This window comes from Galleria mellonella, unplaced genomic scaffold (assembly GCF_026898425.1).
Source record: "Galleria mellonella isolate WM207_F2 unplaced genomic scaffold, CSIRO_AGI_GalMel_v1 utg33, whole genome shotgun sequence".
Lineage (NCBI taxonomy): Eukaryota > Metazoa > Arthropoda > Insecta > Lepidoptera > Pyralidae > Galleria > Galleria mellonella.
Window position 1 is genome coordinate 2059381 of NW_026442079.1, and position 19624 is coordinate 2079004.

Genomic DNA, 19624 nt, shown 5'->3' on the forward strand with positions numbered 1-19624 from the left:
CTCTCGATTTCAGATATAAGCTGTTCATGATTGTTCTCCATGATGGAACGAGGAACATTGGTACGACCCGTATAATGGGTATCCCCAATGTTGTCATCCACATAACAATGAATGTCATCTGAGGTTAACATATCTTTAATATGCAACAGAAACAGCGTCGGAGATAGCACAGAGCCCGGTAGGATGTCAGCGTTGATATCTACGCTATCGGAACAGCAAACATCTACAACGATTTTTATGCATCTGCCGGACAAAACACTAGCAATTCATTTATACAGGCTGTCGGAAAGTCCATAGTAGGGCAATTTTGATAGAAGACCTCGATGCCAGACACGGTCAAATGCCTTTGTAATATCAAGACCGACAGTAAGCGCCTCGCCTTGTTTCTTAATGGTTGATACCCATCGGTGCGTAAGATATATCAAGACGTCACCAGATGAGCGACTATGGCAAAAGACGTATTGGCGGTCATTTAATAAACCGAGATCCTCTAGGTATTTCAACAGCTGTGCGTTAACTATACGCTCCATCATCTTAAAAAGAAGGGAAGCGATCGCTATCGGCCTGTAATTTGAAGGGTCCGACTTATCGTCCTTTTTAGGTACAGGATGTACTAGATTAGTCTTCCATGACGAAGAAAATTGCTTTAAAAAGCACAAAATCGTGAAGAGACACGTTAATACAGGACATAGTTTCAGAGAACACTGCTTTAGGACCACTACCGGTATGCCGTCTGGCCCACTCGACTTATCAACTTATATTATCTAAGGAGAGTAACTCCCGCCGGAGTTTATATTGTATTATAGTAATTTCCGGCATGGAGCTTCCGCAACACAACTCATTTTTATGTATCCGTCCGGGTTAGCCCAGGTCCATTTTCTGTGTGACCGCTTTTGGAAGAAGGAGTTCATCATAGAGAGTTCTTCTTCATTAAGTCAGCCAATTGCTACCCCCTAAGATTCCGTTGCTCGATTTCGAAATCCCAAATTCTCGTCTTATCGTCATTCTTTTTGCCAAGTTTAGCATTGAATTGTTCCGTCAATATTGTGTATTGTGTATTAGAGGAACATACAGTTTTCGAAATTTTCTGATACGTTGCCTTCACTTTATCGTCAGAGGGTTTCACGGTCGGCGCATATACCTGTATAACCTTCAACGAATATCTATTAGCAATTCTGAATATCTGATATGCTACCCTTACCGACACACTCTTGATCAATTATATAAAACTTCATCAAGGTGCTAAATCCTATAAGTACCAAGAAGATACTTACAAAATTTGAAATGCAGAGTAGCAAAGCTATCGTTATCTTTTTAGTAGATTGAATTGAAAAAAATGTTGGAAGTACTGTAGAGAGATATTTATGGCATTTTTTTTACGATAACAAAACATTTAATTTCGGTTTAGGGTGTCATTATCCCAATTAGATCGAGATATGCAGGAGGCCTATGTCCAGCAGTAGACAGATAATGGCTGAAATGATGATGATGATGATGATGATAGCTGACTTAATATGTTTTCCTCTTTCATTTATTTCTATTTGTAGTAATTACATTTTAAACATTTACTTCTTTAAATGTTTAGATTATATTTCATTACTACAGATTATATTTATATTAAAATAATACAGATACAGATGTAAAATTGACATAAAATAAAAAATACTATACAAGCATTAATTTAATAACGTATTTTTTTAGCACTGCATATATACATACATATCTATCACGCTTGATTTAGTTTTATGATATATTTTTTACCAATATAACAGTCTAATATGTAAAATGAGATACATTTATTTTTATTTGTTCATAATTAAACCAAAGGTCAAAAAGATCAATATTTGATTAAATCGGATCGTTTCGAAATCCTATTCTTAGTCTATGAGGTGGGTTACTTCCTCACAACTCTATTCTCTATCATTCATTCGTTGTTTTGGGACACGTCAGTTATTTTATTGGAAAATTGAATTCAATCAATTTAAGGACTTTTAACAAAATTTTCCAATATTTATGTTAGTTTTTGTGGTGAATTGTGTTGTAATTCTATAATAAACCAAACATTTTATGATTTCTTGGTGAGTTGATTTAATTTGCGTCAATCTGTTATGACTAAGAATCAAATAAGTAATTATTTAATTATTTTTTGTCGTTTTTTACGTGAATAAATATTTTCCTATGCAGTATTTTATACTTGGTAATTTTTCTAGTATCTATTATTTGATATCTAAATACAATTAAATACTTACTACCTTTTAAAAAGTAAAAAAAAAATATACAAACATTTTTACTGAAGGTACACATACATGGTTTCTACTTATTTTTGTTAACGAATTAGTATTTAATTAGTCACTAAAACAGCAGACGCGTTTCCTAATTTAATTTTCTAATTTTAGCCACCGATCAGTAAGTTTCATATCTGCTTTTAAAGATACTTTTAAAAATTCAAGAAGTAATAAAGATAAAGATTATTATTAAATTTGGAATATATTTTAATTGCGGTCTCTCTTAAATTGGTTTAAGATTTTTATCTAGGTTTCTTACGGGTTTGGAAAAGACTAACTGATCCTTATATATATCTCTTTCTTTATAGTGCATTTCTTATATTTTATTATTTTGGTGTATTTACAATTCTTTTCCAATAAGGGCCTGGCCTATGAAAGAAGGTATATATGTTCTTTTACATGTCTTTACCTTAGCTATATGATATGCAAAAATAATGCAGAAATAGTTGCTGCTTCTACATTGCTTTTTTTTTATTTGCAGAGTATGATGAGATCATTACCTGGTTTGTTATGCCTTTTGGCAATACTTCATACTTCATATGCACCACCCGTTTCAGGAGACAATTCTAATGAAGACAGTGATGTAAAGGATAATCTGGTAAGATTTTCTTTATGTCTAAGATTCATTAATACTTTTAGAATGACAAACATGTTTATAGATCATGTGAAGTTATAATTATCATTGGATACAGACATAATATTACCATAGACATAATCAGATGAAAAATACTTAGACTGTTTTTTTACACAATTAAAAAATAAATAAATATTAAGTTTATATAAGCAGAATTATTATACATTATTTTAATTATTTAAAACTGAAAATTAATCATAAGTAGATAGATACTCTTTATTGTTTCCTCCAAAAGATTACAATAGTAAACTTATTATAAATATAAATAATTACAAGAAATAATCACAATGAGAAAACAATGGGCAACCTTATCGCTAAGAGCGATCTTTTCCAGGCAACCTTTGAATGGATTATTATTAATTATGATTAATTTTCAGGGTAATATCTGATTCATTTTTAATTTTTTCTATACTCGTAAATGTAAAAGTTATAAACTATTTAAAACTCTTTGTACTGAGAGAAAGAAAACACTTTTTCAGTTTTCTTTGTTGTATCATAACATAATTTACACCATTTTGAATCTGTACATTGAATTAACTATGGCTATTGTAAAAATATTCTAGGTCATATTTATTTATGTCAGCTTTTCCTATATTTGAATTTGGTGATGATTGACTTGTTTTTAATTCAACACAAACATATTTATGAGGAAGGGTGTAATAATAGCCAAAAAGCTAAAGTAAATAAATAAATATCCTTGAACTTATTTACAAAGTGTAATAATTTATTCACACCATCTAATTCCAATCTAAGTAGACCTTGTACTATAGGTACTAGTCAATTATTATATATATAAACCCTTTCACTTCGAATTATCTATAACCCTAATAAGACATATTTTCCCTTACTATTTATTATAATATATATCTTTTAATTTGGTGTGCCTCCTGGCAAAAGTCTCCTCCAGCTCTCTCCACTGAACTCTATCCTCCACCACTCTGCTCCAGTAAGGCCCCAAGGTTTGATGGATGTTGTCTATCAATCTTGTTTTCAGGCATCCCTTTCTTCTATTGTCTTCTCTTGGGTACCATAAACTTACTAGTTTACTCCATTTGTTAATTTTGCAACGTAGCATATGTCCTCTCCGACCCTATTTTAAATGCTCTCTATGGGTTATATATCTGTAACTTTAGTTTTTATTTTTATTTCTTATTTCAAATCAACTATTAGAAGTTATTAATTTATTTTCATAAATACATATTATACATACATTCATAGAACACACCCAGAGCAAATATAATAAATATAAATAATAAAATATAAATAGGTATACTTATGAATACAAATATTTATCTTGTATGGGACCAATTCCAGTGGTCCTGCTATTGGATGATAAGGTGGTATGTTACACTGTTACACCACCACTGCTATCAAGCATTTAGTTCACAAGGGTCAAGACAAATTTGCTTAATTTTTGTCCTATTTATTTAGATTACTATTTTTTTTTTCTTAAATCATATGGAAAAGTGTAATAGTCATAGTACATTCATGTGGAACCAGATAGTGCTCAGGTAGTTTATGATAAACTCTGTAGACACAATCTAAATTTAAATTATTTTTTTGAGCAACCTTTTGTTAAAGATTTTGTAATTTTAATGATTAATAAAATATTTAAACAGTATAATATATTCAGATATAAAAAAAAAAAATGCAATTTGGATATTAAATTTCTATATTACAATAAAGTTTTTGTAATAAACTAAATGGTACAATTTTATACTACAAAGAAGTTAAAAAATATTGAATGTAGGTACCTATGTGTTTATTAGAACAAGCTTCTCTGATTTAAGAATTACACTTAAAAAACGATTAACATCAAATATTAGCATTCAGGGTCATCTCGGTCCGGTTTGTATACACTTAAAGTATTATACTTTAAATAGGCTATTTTTAACTGTATCATAAACATGTTCACAGGTTTTATATATTTTTAATACAGAGAATTGTGAATGTATCGTACTTAAAGTATGTGTTTACTGCTAATAAATATTTTATCATTTAATTTCAGTTAAATTTTATTTGGACTTTTCATTTATTTATATATATGTATAATGCATATACATTTAATAATATCGTATGTAGAAAATACGATATTATAAAATTATAAATGTTTCTTATTTTTATATCTTTTTGCGGACATAAGCATGTTGACAAAGAATGTTCATGCTAGTATTTTTTTAAACCTAGGTAATTTGAATAGAAACCAAGCAACAAATATCTGGGTCCATCCACAGCAAATTACCTTTTATTAACATTTCTTTGTTTACAAACTGCACAATGACTGAGTTCTGGAAAGCATAAAATAACGGTTTAGGATATTTTTTCTCAAAAGAATACAAGTATTTATTTAAATGAGATTACAGCTAAAACTAATTATTAGATCGTAAAATGATCAAAAAAACACACACACACATTTCAAATAGGAAAGAGTTAATGATGCAGGAGACGACAATATATAAAACTTTTCTTATATTGCAGGAGGAATATATGGAATACCACAGATATCTTAAGGAGGTAGTACAAGCACTTGAAAGTGACCCTGATTTTAGAGAGCGATTGGAAAAAGCTGACGTAGAAGACGTGCGGGTTGGTAGACTGTATTATACCGTGCAATGTGCATACACTACGTACTATTCTATTATTTACATACACTGTGTACAATTGTACATTGTTTTTGTTACCTCTCCTTTTCATAATTTTGGAACCCCAAGAGAATATTTCGGGACACAATTCAGAAAATCCAGACCTGAGGAAATTCAAGAAATTTCGTTTCTTAAGTTGGCCGACCGAGAATTTAACCCGGGACCTCAATTTCGCAAAGCAACGTGTCTACCATTGCGCTGCGGATCTCGTCAAATAAAATGATTATAATTAAATTTCGGACTTAATAAAAATATATATATTATTATTATTATTATTATTTACTGGCTCTCTTTTAATTTGATGTTTAATATTTGTTTTTAATATTGTTTACTAGTCAGGTAAAATAGCTGATCAATTGGACTTCGTGAATCACAATGTAAGAACAAAATTGGATGAGATCAAACGCCGCGAACTTGAGAGGCTGCGTCATTTAGCAACAAAGGTAAATATTTAATGGTGTACTAATGCGAAAAAGACCAAATATTCCCTTTAACTTATTTACTCAGTTTTTTTTATAAGGAGGTTTTTTTAATTGAATTTTTCAATTTTGACATTGACAATTACAAACACAACAACAGAACTAAATAGGTGTAGCGATACCCTTATATACGTTCGGCAATTGATTTTTGTTTATTTAGATATAAGACGCTAAGTAACATACTTTTGTATTCATTCATAAAGTGGAAGAATATATTAACAATACAGTATGTCAATAACAAAATTTATTCCTTAAAACTAGTGTTATTATTCATTAATACGGTTTCAAAAAAAGTACTTTTTGTATTTATATTTTTATCATAATAATGGACATGTATAGGTATACCTTGTACCGCGTACTACAGTTGGTGTAAATACATGTTGTTTTTTATTAATGAGCATTAATTATTAATGATAAATAAATTGATTAAAATATTTCTTTTCAGCAATACGAACTGACTAACAATTTAGATGCTCATATGGGAAAAGTTCCAATAAACGAACATTTGGACCAAGCAAATCCACACACCTTCGAGATTGAAGATCTGAAAAGACTTATCAAGAAGACTACATCAGATTTGGAAGAAGCAGATAAGCAAAGAAAAGAAGAGTTTAAGGTTTGATATTAAGAGGGCATTATTTTTTGTAGTTTTTTTTTATTGTAAAAACATAAATATTCTATAAAGGTTTGTTTTTAAATTATCGTTATAACTACAACCAAGTGTAACCATAATATTTTTTTTATAGTAAGTACACTTACAAAAATACCAATCTTGAAACGTGTTCATTTTCACTATTATTTATTTGTTACGTAAAATTTACAGGAGTATGAAATGCAGAAGGAATTTGAAAAACATCAAAAATTAGAAACAATGAATGAAGACCAGAAGAAAGAATATATGAAAAAAGAAAATGAAGAAAAGAGTGCTAAAAAACATCATAAACCGGTAAATATAGGATATTATTATACATAATATATTAAGTAGCAAAATAAATGTGTATAAATCTGATTGTATTATACGTTTCGTTTACTGGACCCGGATTTTATTGAATTAGTTGGATAATTATGTGGCGAATTTGCGGAAATGGATTAGTTCAACATGTTAATATTACCACGAATTTTACTAAATGTGGAAGAAGTCGAGGGTTATGATCAATACTTGCCAACGGTCTACTACTAATCCTATCCCATCTGTGATCCATCTTGTAAGCATAATATTTGTATTAATACGGAAATTTAAAATGAATTTTGTTTAAGTAGCTTTTCTTAGTATTTATACCCCGAGCTCCAGGTCAACACGGTTACTTCCTGGAAATTAACTCAGAGTGAATAGAAATCCCGGTCACTCGCCTGTCTGATAATGGGTTTTATTATATTTGAAAATAGGGAAACAGTGCGTATATTTTGAAATACTTCCATTTTATCGCTTTGTGTTCATGTAAGTAATGTGATAAGCTCACACATTACGTAAACAACCGCTTACTTTCTACGTTTGTAATAATGATTTATTAATTTCCGTGAAAGCATTTGATAAAGGTTTATAGTTAAATATTTCATAATATTTATTTTATATTAAATAATGTTACCCTAGAGGCGATTGCCCACGATGTGACAAAGAACTACTGATATTCCTTTTGTTTTAAATTGGTAGAAATTTATTTGATTGGTATAGTTTTAGTGTTTACTTTATATATCTATACTTTTTCAAGTGGGTCACATACATAATACATATATTTTAAACCGTTTCTACCAAGAAACCATATGGCATACCCATACCTATGTCATAATAAATGGTTACTTACATAAACATCATTTTTAAAAATATGTAATTTATTATTTTGACATTTTTGCGATTTTATTATCTAAATTAATATTATAAAGAATAAATATTTAATTTTTGTTTGTAATAAATAAAATAATATTGTATTAAATATGGAATTTAGTTATTCAACTAAAAACTAGATGCTAGTAAAAATGATAAATGCATTTAATACAACACAGCTCCATCATCCTGGTTCTAAACAACAACTCGAGGAGGTCTGGGAGAAACAGGATCATATGGATCAACAATTTGACCCTAAAGCGTTCTTCATGATGCATGGTGAGTTTGCTATTACTTATGAATAATTAACCATATATTATCTGTGGCAGCTCCATCATCCAGTCACAAGACAACAGTTATTAGAAATATGGAAAAAAGCCGACAATATGGATGCGAAAGATTTCAACCCAAGGGTGTTTTTCATGATGCATGGTAAGGTCCATAGCGTGCAAGTACTTAGGTAGGTAGCATAGGAAATAGTGAGTAGGCGATCTATTTTAGACTTCATTTTCTGGTTTACCTTATGAGCACGCTATTTGGAATTTTACTGTACGCATCGCATGTAATTTTCATATTGACGCTTTTGTTTTGCTTTTTTTTGTTTACGTATGTTTTGCGACATTAGAAGTTTACATTTTTGTTTGATTTTACAAAATATTGTTTTGAATGTAACCTTTGATTTTGAGTATGTAAAAATAGTAGGTTTAGTTCAAATTATAATAGTAAATCATGTCAGTACATATAAGTTAACATAATAAATAAACAATAATGCTTTAGTGTTCGTCAGTTTTAACATGTACGTTTGAACTTTTCGTATTTTGCACTATTTTCTGATGTATTGTGTGGAATACTAATATGTTTTAATAAATTAACAAATTTTTTCAATTATATAAAAACAAAGCTATTGGCATCCTTTTAAAAGAGTGTTCTATGCGTCTCTTAACTTCGTATTAGTATTAGAGGCACGCATATTTTTTGCCGTTATATGATCCACATTTCTTTGGGGAAATGTTTAGTTTTACGCATATGACACTTAAAAGGAAGTTAATGATTTATATTTTGTATGGCAAAAGGACAGTGACTTTAAATTCCTATGATCACAGACGTGGATGGCAATGGAGCATGGGACGCTGATGAAGTAAAGGCACTCTTTATTAAGGAGCTAGATAAACTGTACGGACCTGGTGGACCGAATAAAGATTTACATGAACGTGCTGAGGAGATGGAGCGCATGCGTGAGCATGTATTCCAAGAGAATGACAAGAACCATGACGGGCTCATTGACTTCCAAGAATTCATGGTGGAAACCCAGAAAGCTAATTTCAATCGGGATGAAGGTACTCTCTTTCGTTTAGAACGCCCTTTTTTCTTCTTTTTAAAAAGGAATTGGTTATATACAGATTTCTATCAATTTGATTTTACAAAAGTACAGTCGAATAAAAATCTGTTTATAAGACAATATTTTCGCCAATTCTGTGATGATTTTGATGATACTATTGCAATCAGGGTTTTTCCCATTTAATATTGTTACTATTAATTTTTTTGGAACCTTCTCTTATATTAAATATTTTAATTACATATGTTGTTACTTTCATAAACATAATTTTTCATAACATTATTTAAAAATAAATAGCTATTAGCGTAAGAAATAAGAAATATTTATATTTATTAATGTTTTCAATGATCATTATGATGAACATTATGGTTAAACGTTTTAATTTCGTGTCGTGTTCGTGACGAAATGCCTAGTGTCATTTAACGATTTAGTTGTCATAAAATATCAATTAATATTAATTATCATTTTGTGATGTATATTTCATTTAATAGGTTGGAAATCCATCGACGAAAACCAAATCTACACTCAAGCGGAATATGAAGCATATGAAAGAAGGAGGCTTGAAGAATTGAGATATTTACAACAACGTGGATTAGTGAGTAACCATTCATATTTAATATATTTGTTTTGGTAACATCAATAGACTGATGCCTATAAATATTGATAAATCCTATGCCTGGAGTCATTTCTCTTTCATACCTAACAAGCATTATCTATAATTGCTTTATTTTTATACATTTAGATTTTACATATAAAATTTTATGGTTTTAAACTAATAAATATTTAAAGTTTCGCTTTTAGTACACATTTATCAATATAGTTATTAAACTGTATTTATTATTATTTTATTTATTTATTTATTATTAGTATTATATTATTGTGTCTAACGAACTATTAGTGCAACCTAGTCTAAACCTAGAGTGAGGTAAAAATTTATTTTCTTTTGGACTTTTAAAATTAATATTCTATCTATAGATAGATCAATGACCCATATATTTGTTTATTTCGTAAATAAATGACTTACAAATAGTATGATTGTGGTGTGATTATTGCTTCATTTGTGTAATAGTCGGGGCAGAGTTCTTTTATTTCTAGGCCATGAACTCATCGATAATTATATGTTTGTTATTTATTATCACTGAATGTACTGTTAGATGAATTTTATTAAAAAACACGTTTATAAATAAATGTGATTTTTAAACTACTTATTCTTGCTACTGTTATGTATAATTCGTATTTAAGACCTATCCATATAACACACGAAACTACATTATTAACAAAATATAAGTAGCAATCAATAAAGATTTTTACCCCTTTATTTCATAAAAACGTCACATCTCTTTTGAAACTATTATAGCTTTTGAACTGTTTTGTCTCATTCTTCTATGCTAAATTCTCAATTTGAATGCAAGTGATAAAACATTGTAATATTTAAAGTAAACTTATAGGAGGTTTCAGTTTTTATTAATAAATAGTCTTACTTTTTATTTCCATTTATTAATGTTTTATTATTATTGTCTTATCTGCAGTTTCCTAATAGAATTTATTATTATTAGAGGGTCGAGTAAACCAAAAATTTTTTTTTCTATAGGTTGACGCACATGGTCGCCCGATTCCTGGTACTCAACATAAACTTCATGAGGCGTACCAACAGTATCCCGCGTATCAGCAGCAGCAATATCAACAGCAACAATATCAACAGCAGCAATATCAGCAGCCTCCATCCCATCAGGGCCAACAGTATTATCCTCAAGGTCAAATGCCGCCAGTACAAGGTCAAGTTCCGCAAGGTTGGTTTTTGTAAAAACCTATGTAACTACTATGAAAGTAGAGGTTAGAACAAAAGTAATATCAACTTACAAAATCGTTCGCTAATTCCGTTGGACAATTACTTAATCCTATTAGGATGCTGCTAACACTTAAACTACGCAAAAAATACAGGACCAAGGGAATAAGGATTTACTTAATTGTACCTTAAGAAATCTGTTAATAAACATTAATTTACTTTGGTTTAACACATTTACTTATTTCTGGAACAAACATCATTATAAGTTGACAAAATTGAGAACTGAACAAGGATTTATGTAAAATGGTGTCTACCACTGACATGCAGGTTGTCTAATGTTTATTTTATGACATATTTAGTAACGACATAATAATATAGTTAAACGGGTTATAATCGCATTGTATAATTTAAGATGAAAAACGCAGCGATATTACAAACAGCCAATTAACATTTTTGACCTATTGTTATTTTACTTGTTCCATTTCGATTATAAGAAAATCATTAAGTTTTAGAAATTTGCGGCTATTGCTCTGAAATAGAAATAGTTATAAAGATACAAAAATAAAAAATAAATTCATGTAGGTGTCAGTACATATATAATTTATCTTTGTTCCTATTTTTTGTAATTATCTGACTTAAAAACTAATTGTAATACAATTAATATTAAGAAAAATATTTCTATTAGGTTATCAACCTGCGCCTGGACAAATCCCACCACAAGGATATCAACAGCATACTGGGCAGGTTCCTCAACAGGCTTACCAAGCTCAGTATCAAATTCCCCAAGGACAGCCACAAGGGCAATATCCAGGTCAACCACAAGGACAATACCAAGGCCAACCACAGGGACAATACCAAGGTCAACAACAGGGGCAATACCAAGGTCAACAACAGGGACAATACCAAGGTCAACAACAGGGACAATACCAAGGTCAACCACAGGGACAACACCAAGGTCAACCACAGGGCCAACACCAAGGTCAACCACAGGGCCAACACCAAGGTCAACCACAGGGCCAACACCAAGGTCAAGTGCCTCCTCAACCGGGTCAATCACAAGGACAATATCAAGGTCAAGTTCCTCAGCAACCTCAGGCTGGTAATATAAACCAAGGACAGGCCCCTCAAGCTCAACCTGCACAAGGACAAGGAGCGCCGGCCCAAGGTCAAGCTTCTTCAGTTCAAGGCCAGGCATCGCCGGTCCAAGGACAAGCGCAACAGGCCCAACCACAACAAAATGTTCAAGGTCAACCGCAACAAAATGCACCACCTCAATCGTCACAAAACCAGGGTCAAGCAGCTCCAGCTCAGGGTCAAAATGCGGTGCCGCCACCGATTGACGCATCTCGTCATTAAATACTCACCGAAATAATTATAATTTTTTTTATTTCTCTTTTTGATGACACTAGTGTATATATAAGTACATTGTATATTTCACAAATGGTGCCAAATTTGTCTCAAGCTTCTATTCTACATATAGGGTCGATTTTGAAATATTTATCTCTAAATTTCTCTCAATTACTGTGGCACCCTCTGTTCTTTAAAGTTTGGGAGCCATCTTGTTGGACACGGAAACCTATGACATGATTTTTCCAATGTCGGCTTTGCATGCACTTTGGAGCACTTAATGACATTAGTTTTTTAAATAATCAGAACATTAAGAGATTTAATATTGACTGATTTAGAGAACGACATTACAGCCTCGGCCCATTATTTTTAAATTTTAAGTAGTTTACGTTGTGAAGGAGATTAACAGTAGTAAATGATGAAACAATTTTAATGTTTTATTTCTTAACACCGGTTGGTATTAATTTATGTGGAATCTAGTAATGCTAGGATAGGTGGAAATAGATATTTTGTTTATTACTGTTGCAGTAGTAGTGAATGTAACGTTAAACTTGCCACATTTCAGGGAGTATATTCAGAAGTCAATTATGTCAGAAGTGAAATTACAGTATATACCTCTGTCCTATTTTATACCTTCCCTCCTTCATGGGATCTTGTGATCCCTTAGATTATGAAGTATTAGAAGATTAGTAATGTAAAAGAGGGAGAATATAATAATTTATGTGTTAGAGCGGGATTGACAATTGGACAATAATAATAATTTCTAATTATTTTTACGTTATGAAGTAGAATTAGTTTTATGTAAATGTAGTTTGTTACGAGTTAAATATGCTGTATCGAAAAATAACAAATCATCAAAAATATATAAATCAGGAAAATTAACCACAAATTTGCACATTTTTTTTGTAATTATGCTGTAAATATTTATAACTTAAAATCGCAATATTCTAGAACAATCAGAAGTATCTAATTTAATTCACATAAAGATTCGAACGTCCCTGAATGGAAAATAATATTATAACAAATACGTGATTCTTTGCTATTTTTACAATTTAAATTCCATACGAATTCATATCCGTCACGTGTACAATTTACAAAACACGCACACTAGTCTAGTAATTTTCTTGTCTCGTTTTTGTGATAGCATTGCCAGTCTGTCTGTACTTACTGTCAGTACGTAGTATGTTATACTACATCTATGCGTGGCTCCATCTGCACTATTGGTATACACTGGCGAGTCATATGTGAGTTTTTTTTTTTAATTTTTTTTATACAACTTAGAATGGCAAATAAGCTGACGGCCCACCTGATGGAAAGTGGTAACCGTCGCCTATAGACATGAGCAGTACCATAGACATAACAGAGTATACTGTTTCGCCCATGATACCCACCATATGTTGCTATTCCTGAGGACTCAGGTGTTATTCCTCCGTACCCAGTAAATTCACGTAATATCCCACCCTTCAAACCGAAACACAGCATGGAAGTTGATCTGACAGGACAATGGGGTTACTAGATCCCGTTACTAACAATCTACCTTCTCCCATATATCGTTATTTAGTAAGCGAGGAATTTGAAAATCATTAACTATTTATATCCTGTGGCATTTCTGCACTAATTAGGATAAAAGTGTTGTTTGTGATAGACGCTGTGCATACAAATACGGATCCAATAAAGAGCTCGAATACGTTGACCTGTGTTCTTGATTTTCTTGAAAAATGGTATCTACGAGTATATTATAACGGTACTTCAACCCATGGTGTTATCCATCAATATATTAAATTACAAATCTATCCACCCATTTAAATATAAATATTAAGTGAACAAACAAAAAAAAAAAAAAATAAAACGTCTAAACACACAATTATTTTATATTTATAGATATCCACATTTATAATAATACCAGGAATATTTGTACTATCCCAGTCACATGAATCGGTCTCTATATAATAACTTAACTATCCTCTAATTGTAGAAACATCATATATTTGGCCATGGAGGAGCAAATTGAAAAATGACAAGGAGGTCTAAATATATCTGATAATTATTACCTTATTGGGGAAGATGTTGTCATACCAGAAGTGCGTTTGTTGTTTGGAAATGATGTGTAGTGCATACGAAATAAGGTACATCTACCTAATATGTCTGTACGAATGATGTCCCCATATCAAATTCATAAGACTTATTCTGTATAATAAGGGACATCCCGCACAAGTACGAGTCATGAATCATGCTTTGAATTCACTATTTTCCTGTTCTGTTTATTTAAAAGATGCGTACAAACGTCGTTGCAAACGATAGCAAATAGGAAGTAGATAAATATATAAAATAAGTATATATACCTCTTTGGTATGTAAGTAGGTACTACCCTCCTTTATTTATTTATTCATTAGTACAAATATGTGTACATGGCGGACTTAATGCCAAAAGCATTTTCTCCCAGTCAACCATAGGGAAGTGTCAGAATACTCGAATGCGGTACTACTAATTATTGATATACATACATACTAAAATTACATATACAAACGAATAAATATATATGAATAACAAATATACTTACACATATATGACATATACTATATTATACACGAAATTGAGAATGATATAAAGCACTTAATGCTCGGATATGGTAAAAAAAGTGAGCGTGAACGTATATATTTATTCATAAAAGTTAAAACCTCCAACAAGTCTACTATAGCTATTGAAGTGTTTTGTTACTGATTTTCAAATTGCGAAATTAGCGCAAAAAAAAAAAACAAAGCACTTCAATAGCTTAAATAGGTTTATGAGAGGGATGACGTTTTTTATAAATAAGGGTGAGATATTTACATTTTTTTTACTACCTTATAAGGATATTCATTATTTACATGTCTACTAGGACTATAATCCTTATTGTCTGTATTATGCGGATTCGAACCCGTAACTATTGACCACTAAAATGAACATCATTAAAAGACAGAAAGAAAATGGTATTAATATTAATGTGTCACCCTGAAAGTGGATTCATTATGAATATATGTAATGACTGTCACGACTGATGAAGTCATTAAATTAAACAAGCCTTTCTTTATATAATTCGAGTCAAGTCACAATATATCTGACTCATTTTTGTGTTTATTACTTACCATATTCTATGCACAGAAATTTGTTTTATGATAAAGGCCAAATGGTAGGTTAAATACAAAAAGTTTAAAACGTAAAAGCATTTTAAGTGTCGTCTGTTTTTAATATATCGAGACAAAACTGTTTGTTACAATATTAACTAAGCTTTTAACAGAATTCAACGCGTTGCTACTTCATTTCATTTTAATTATGTCGTTGACTGCGAGAACAAAGTATAATTGCTAGTGCAAGTAAAAGAAAAAAATCTCTTGACATTGTTTTGCCATAAAATTAAATAATTGTATATTACTAATCAGTAGTACCTTATTTATAAACCATCTTATGTTCAAGGCACTTGCGGTCAAAATAAAAAAAAATATCCTTTATCTGGGTATAGACAAAGATTAGGTATAGATATTTTAATGTCTTACTAATACGTATAGTAAAATTGTAACTCGGCGATGTTTTTATATTAGAGATATTTAAGAGAAAATATGTAATATGAAGGATCTTATTGAGAGATACCTAATAGATGTCAAAACAATAATTATTAGAAATTTTCTCCGTATGTATTTTCTGACATTACGCAAAAACTATTACACCAAATTGGATGCAATTTTTACACTTATGCCCCTAAAGGCTTAACTTGCAAACTAGTGTATGTTTTGTTTTGATACACCATCTAGAAGTGATCAATTTTAATGATTACTTCCGAAATCCATGCGTATGATGTAGCGGACACAAAGCGAGTCGTAAATAAAATATGTAGGCTGGTATAAATAGGTATTAAATCAATCACCTGACAACGTTATGTCGAAAGATTTATTTATTGTATCTTTAGACCTAAAAAGGAATGAGAAATTACATAAGGTTCCCGGTGCTAATGGGGATACATGGACTGTAAAACCGCTTAACTGTCATCAGGCGGCCTGCACACTTATTATTACACACGTGGTCTAAGTTTCGAAATGAAGAGGTCATTTTTGTGGTTTAATAACACAAATTCTAAAACTATTTATCATAATTTACTATGGTAGTTGGTCACTATCTTTTTATAATAATATGGAAGTAGATATGTATATTGAAACGTATTAGCATTTATTAATATTAAAATATGTAAAATATTTCAAAAACAGATAATTTTATTTTTAAACTTAATTTTAGTTTTTCATTGTTTAGAGATTGTTAGCGTTGTGGTTTAAGGTATGTAAACTTCATCATCTCACGACAGGCTACTACTGTGAGCTGATAAAGATTGCCACTGTCAAGATATACTAAGAATTTTTCATCTACTGTTACGCATTTAAATATTTCCAGTTTTACATTAAGTTAAACGTAATTTAGTTAGCGTGGCAAAATTGTCTGATGCGACATGATTGCTAGATTAGGCTTTTTTGTAGGTTATTCTATAAACTTATTTGATGACGTCCAAAGTAAAGTTTATTTGGAATTTTTTTTTCTATATGTTATTACATACCACTTGTCAGATTGAACACTAATTGTAAAACTTACACTCTATTATGAAAAAATGTTCTGATTCTATCACCATTATATTTATTATTATTATTATAAATGTGAATGTTTGTGTGGATGGATGGATGTTTTACTGAACTAGATGTTATTTTGTTTTAATAAAATAATTATAATCGAGTGAGATCTAGTGAAATGGACGTTTCTTACTCTCTCGTGCAAAAACTGATGAATGGAATTCAATAAAATTTGGTACACGGTTGATTGATAACACGGATAAAGTCGGGGGATACAGCTAGCATACGTGTTTTCTAAATAAATAAAATAATTCCTCCTTTCAGTGTTATCCATATTATATTCAAAATCTTCCTCGCAGTCATCCCTTCACATGACATTCCTACCCTAAAAGATTACGGTACGTTATATACTTACATATTCATCCATATTCCGGCATCCTTTGTTAGTCTATTATTTCCTTGTTGCATGTATTGTACTTTTGTAAGCTATTCTGTCAAAATGTTGAAAGCTATGTAATATTATAATTATGTATGTATCCATGTCACATAGACACAGTTTTATTCTATGGGGCGTTCATGTCTATAGGCTGCAGTAATCAATACCGTCAGCATGTTTTTTTAATATATAAAACAATATAGCTAAACTTAATAAACCAAGCGTGGCAACTACTGGCCTCCCCTTTGAGGAGCTCTGCTAGTAGTTGCCACGCTTGGCAGGCGGTTTGGCAAAATTGAATTGAATTTAAATCATCACGCTGCTTCACATTTTGAAGTATTCTTGTATCTAGTATAACCCCATCCTCCTAAAAGGAAGGGGCAAGGAGAAGATATTAATGGATCGTTAGACTAACGACCTATTGCTAGCAATATAGTAGGACGACCTCTCTGTGGTCTCTTTTGGAAATCATCATGGTTAATTTTTGGGGAATTTATAAACACGGGCCAACAATCATTACTTCATCTATTCTCACTTATTATTATTTATCGGCGAACTATGATAGGTGAGGACAGATGAAGTTAGTAAATGAGTAATATAGCAGCACAGGCGGAGTTAACATTTCATTCTCATACCATTAAAAGAAGACCCTCGACAATAGATGTACAGCGGCTTGTGTGGAAGTCTCTATAAACTGCTGACCTATATTTTATATTATGTTGCCATCACTATGCATGAAAAATCATATTATTGAAGCGAATAACTGTACCTTAGAGGTAATGGTGTAAATATATTTATGTTGCTTTTGACTTAATTGATTTATTAACTAATATTTAGGTTGCTATTGACTTAATACGAGAACTAAAAGCTGATTTCACTAAACCAGTTATCAAACAAAAAGTCGGTTCATTTAGTTACCACGACAACATAGACAGATTTCACTTGTATATCTTTATATTTAAAAAATAAATGAATTTTAATATACCTAGCTAATTTATGGTATACAATGAAATTGATGTTTACTTATACTATATACCATACATAAGGGATCGTCTTTGACCCTTTCACTTTTATGTTCATGTAGGGAGACCCTGGAAACCAAAGTATGTAGTTAAATCTTCTTGAATTTGTTATTCTTCATTAGTAGAGAATATGTTTATATATTTTATTACCGTAATAGAGTAAAATATATTCTATATAGTCTATATACTCAATATAGCATAGACAGGTGCACCACAAAAGCAAATAAGGATCTTGACCCTAAAATGGCCACAATACAAAAGTTATAAGCTACAGATGTTGCCATGGTATCTGTTTATTCTATGTGCATGCTTTTCTATAAAAAAAGCATAATTATGTACAAACATCATAACCTCTTGAACTTATTCGGAGAAATAGTTTCATTATCTGTTTTGTAATCAGCGGTTTCCTTATTCTGTCCACATTGACCACTTAAGTAGGTATTTAAATAGACTACTTATTATTCTGAGAATAAATATTAATAAATTAATATTCAGTTTACGGTATAGGTATGTCATATACATATAATATAATATTTGTTTACAGGCAAATTATCTTTTTAATGTAATGTGTACTTACTTTCCTCGAATCTCTAACATCAACATTATCATTTAAAAAAAAAAAAACAAATATATTTATTTATTTATTTATTATAAATATTATTATTCTTAATTCTATTCATATACATCTGGAATTTAAGGTTCCTAACTTAACAAATTTTATATGGGACGTGATAAACCCTAATATTTCGAAATATTACTACGGAACTCGAATACTCGCAGTGAACGTATATAAATTATGTACACTTCCTTTTATAATTATCCTATTAATAAGAGTATAATAAAAGTGGAAGTTTTTAATGATGAATGGATTATGCAAAAACTACAGAAAGGATTTGAATAAAATTTGGTACACGGGTATATGTCTTAACATATAAGGTACTTTGTGTACGGATTCATGCGGATATAGTCAGGGGATACAGTTACTTTTAGAATATACCTCACAATTCAATATCCAAGTGATTTTATAAAGTACGTTTATTTCGTAGATGTGTTCCTACATACTTACAAAACAATTGTTTGATATTTACCTACTTTACCTACCTATCCAAACAATCTGTGGCGCTCTTATATATTTTGTGTATAAAATTATTACAATGACATTCATCGGTTTTATATTATTTTCAATTCAAAATAAATTTACAAAAGATAAATAAAATCATCCATATTACAAGTATATTAGGGTTGC

General features: G+C 30.7%; 1 protein-coding gene across 2 annotated transcripts; it reads left to right on the forward strand.

Annotated features, from left to right (window-relative positions):
* Nucleotides 1-1914: 1914 nt before the first annotated feature.
* Nucleotides 1915-12759, forward strand: LOC113518852 (nucleobindin-2). 2 transcript variants are annotated; one of them, XM_026903868.3, is made up of 11 exons: nt 1915-2078; nt 2767-2883; nt 5398-5505; nt 5897-6004; nt 6486-6656; nt 6864-6986; nt 8192-8294; nt 8966-9199; nt 9690-9793; nt 10790-10988; nt 11670-12759. In XM_026903868.3, the coding sequence occupies exons 2-11, from the start codon at nt 2770-2772 to the stop codon at nt 12338-12340; spliced, it is 1935 nt and encodes a 644-aa protein (XP_026759669.2). In that variant the 5' UTR covers nt 1915-2078; nt 2767-2769; the 3' UTR covers nt 12341-12759. The 2 variants fall into 2 exon arrangements, with proteins under 2 accessions (XP_026759669.2, XP_026759678.2); XM_026903877.3 differs by lacking the exon at nt 8192-8294 and adding an exon at nt 8042-8141 and having other exon boundaries at nt 1916-2078.
* Nucleotides 12760-19624: the final 6865 nt, after the last annotated feature.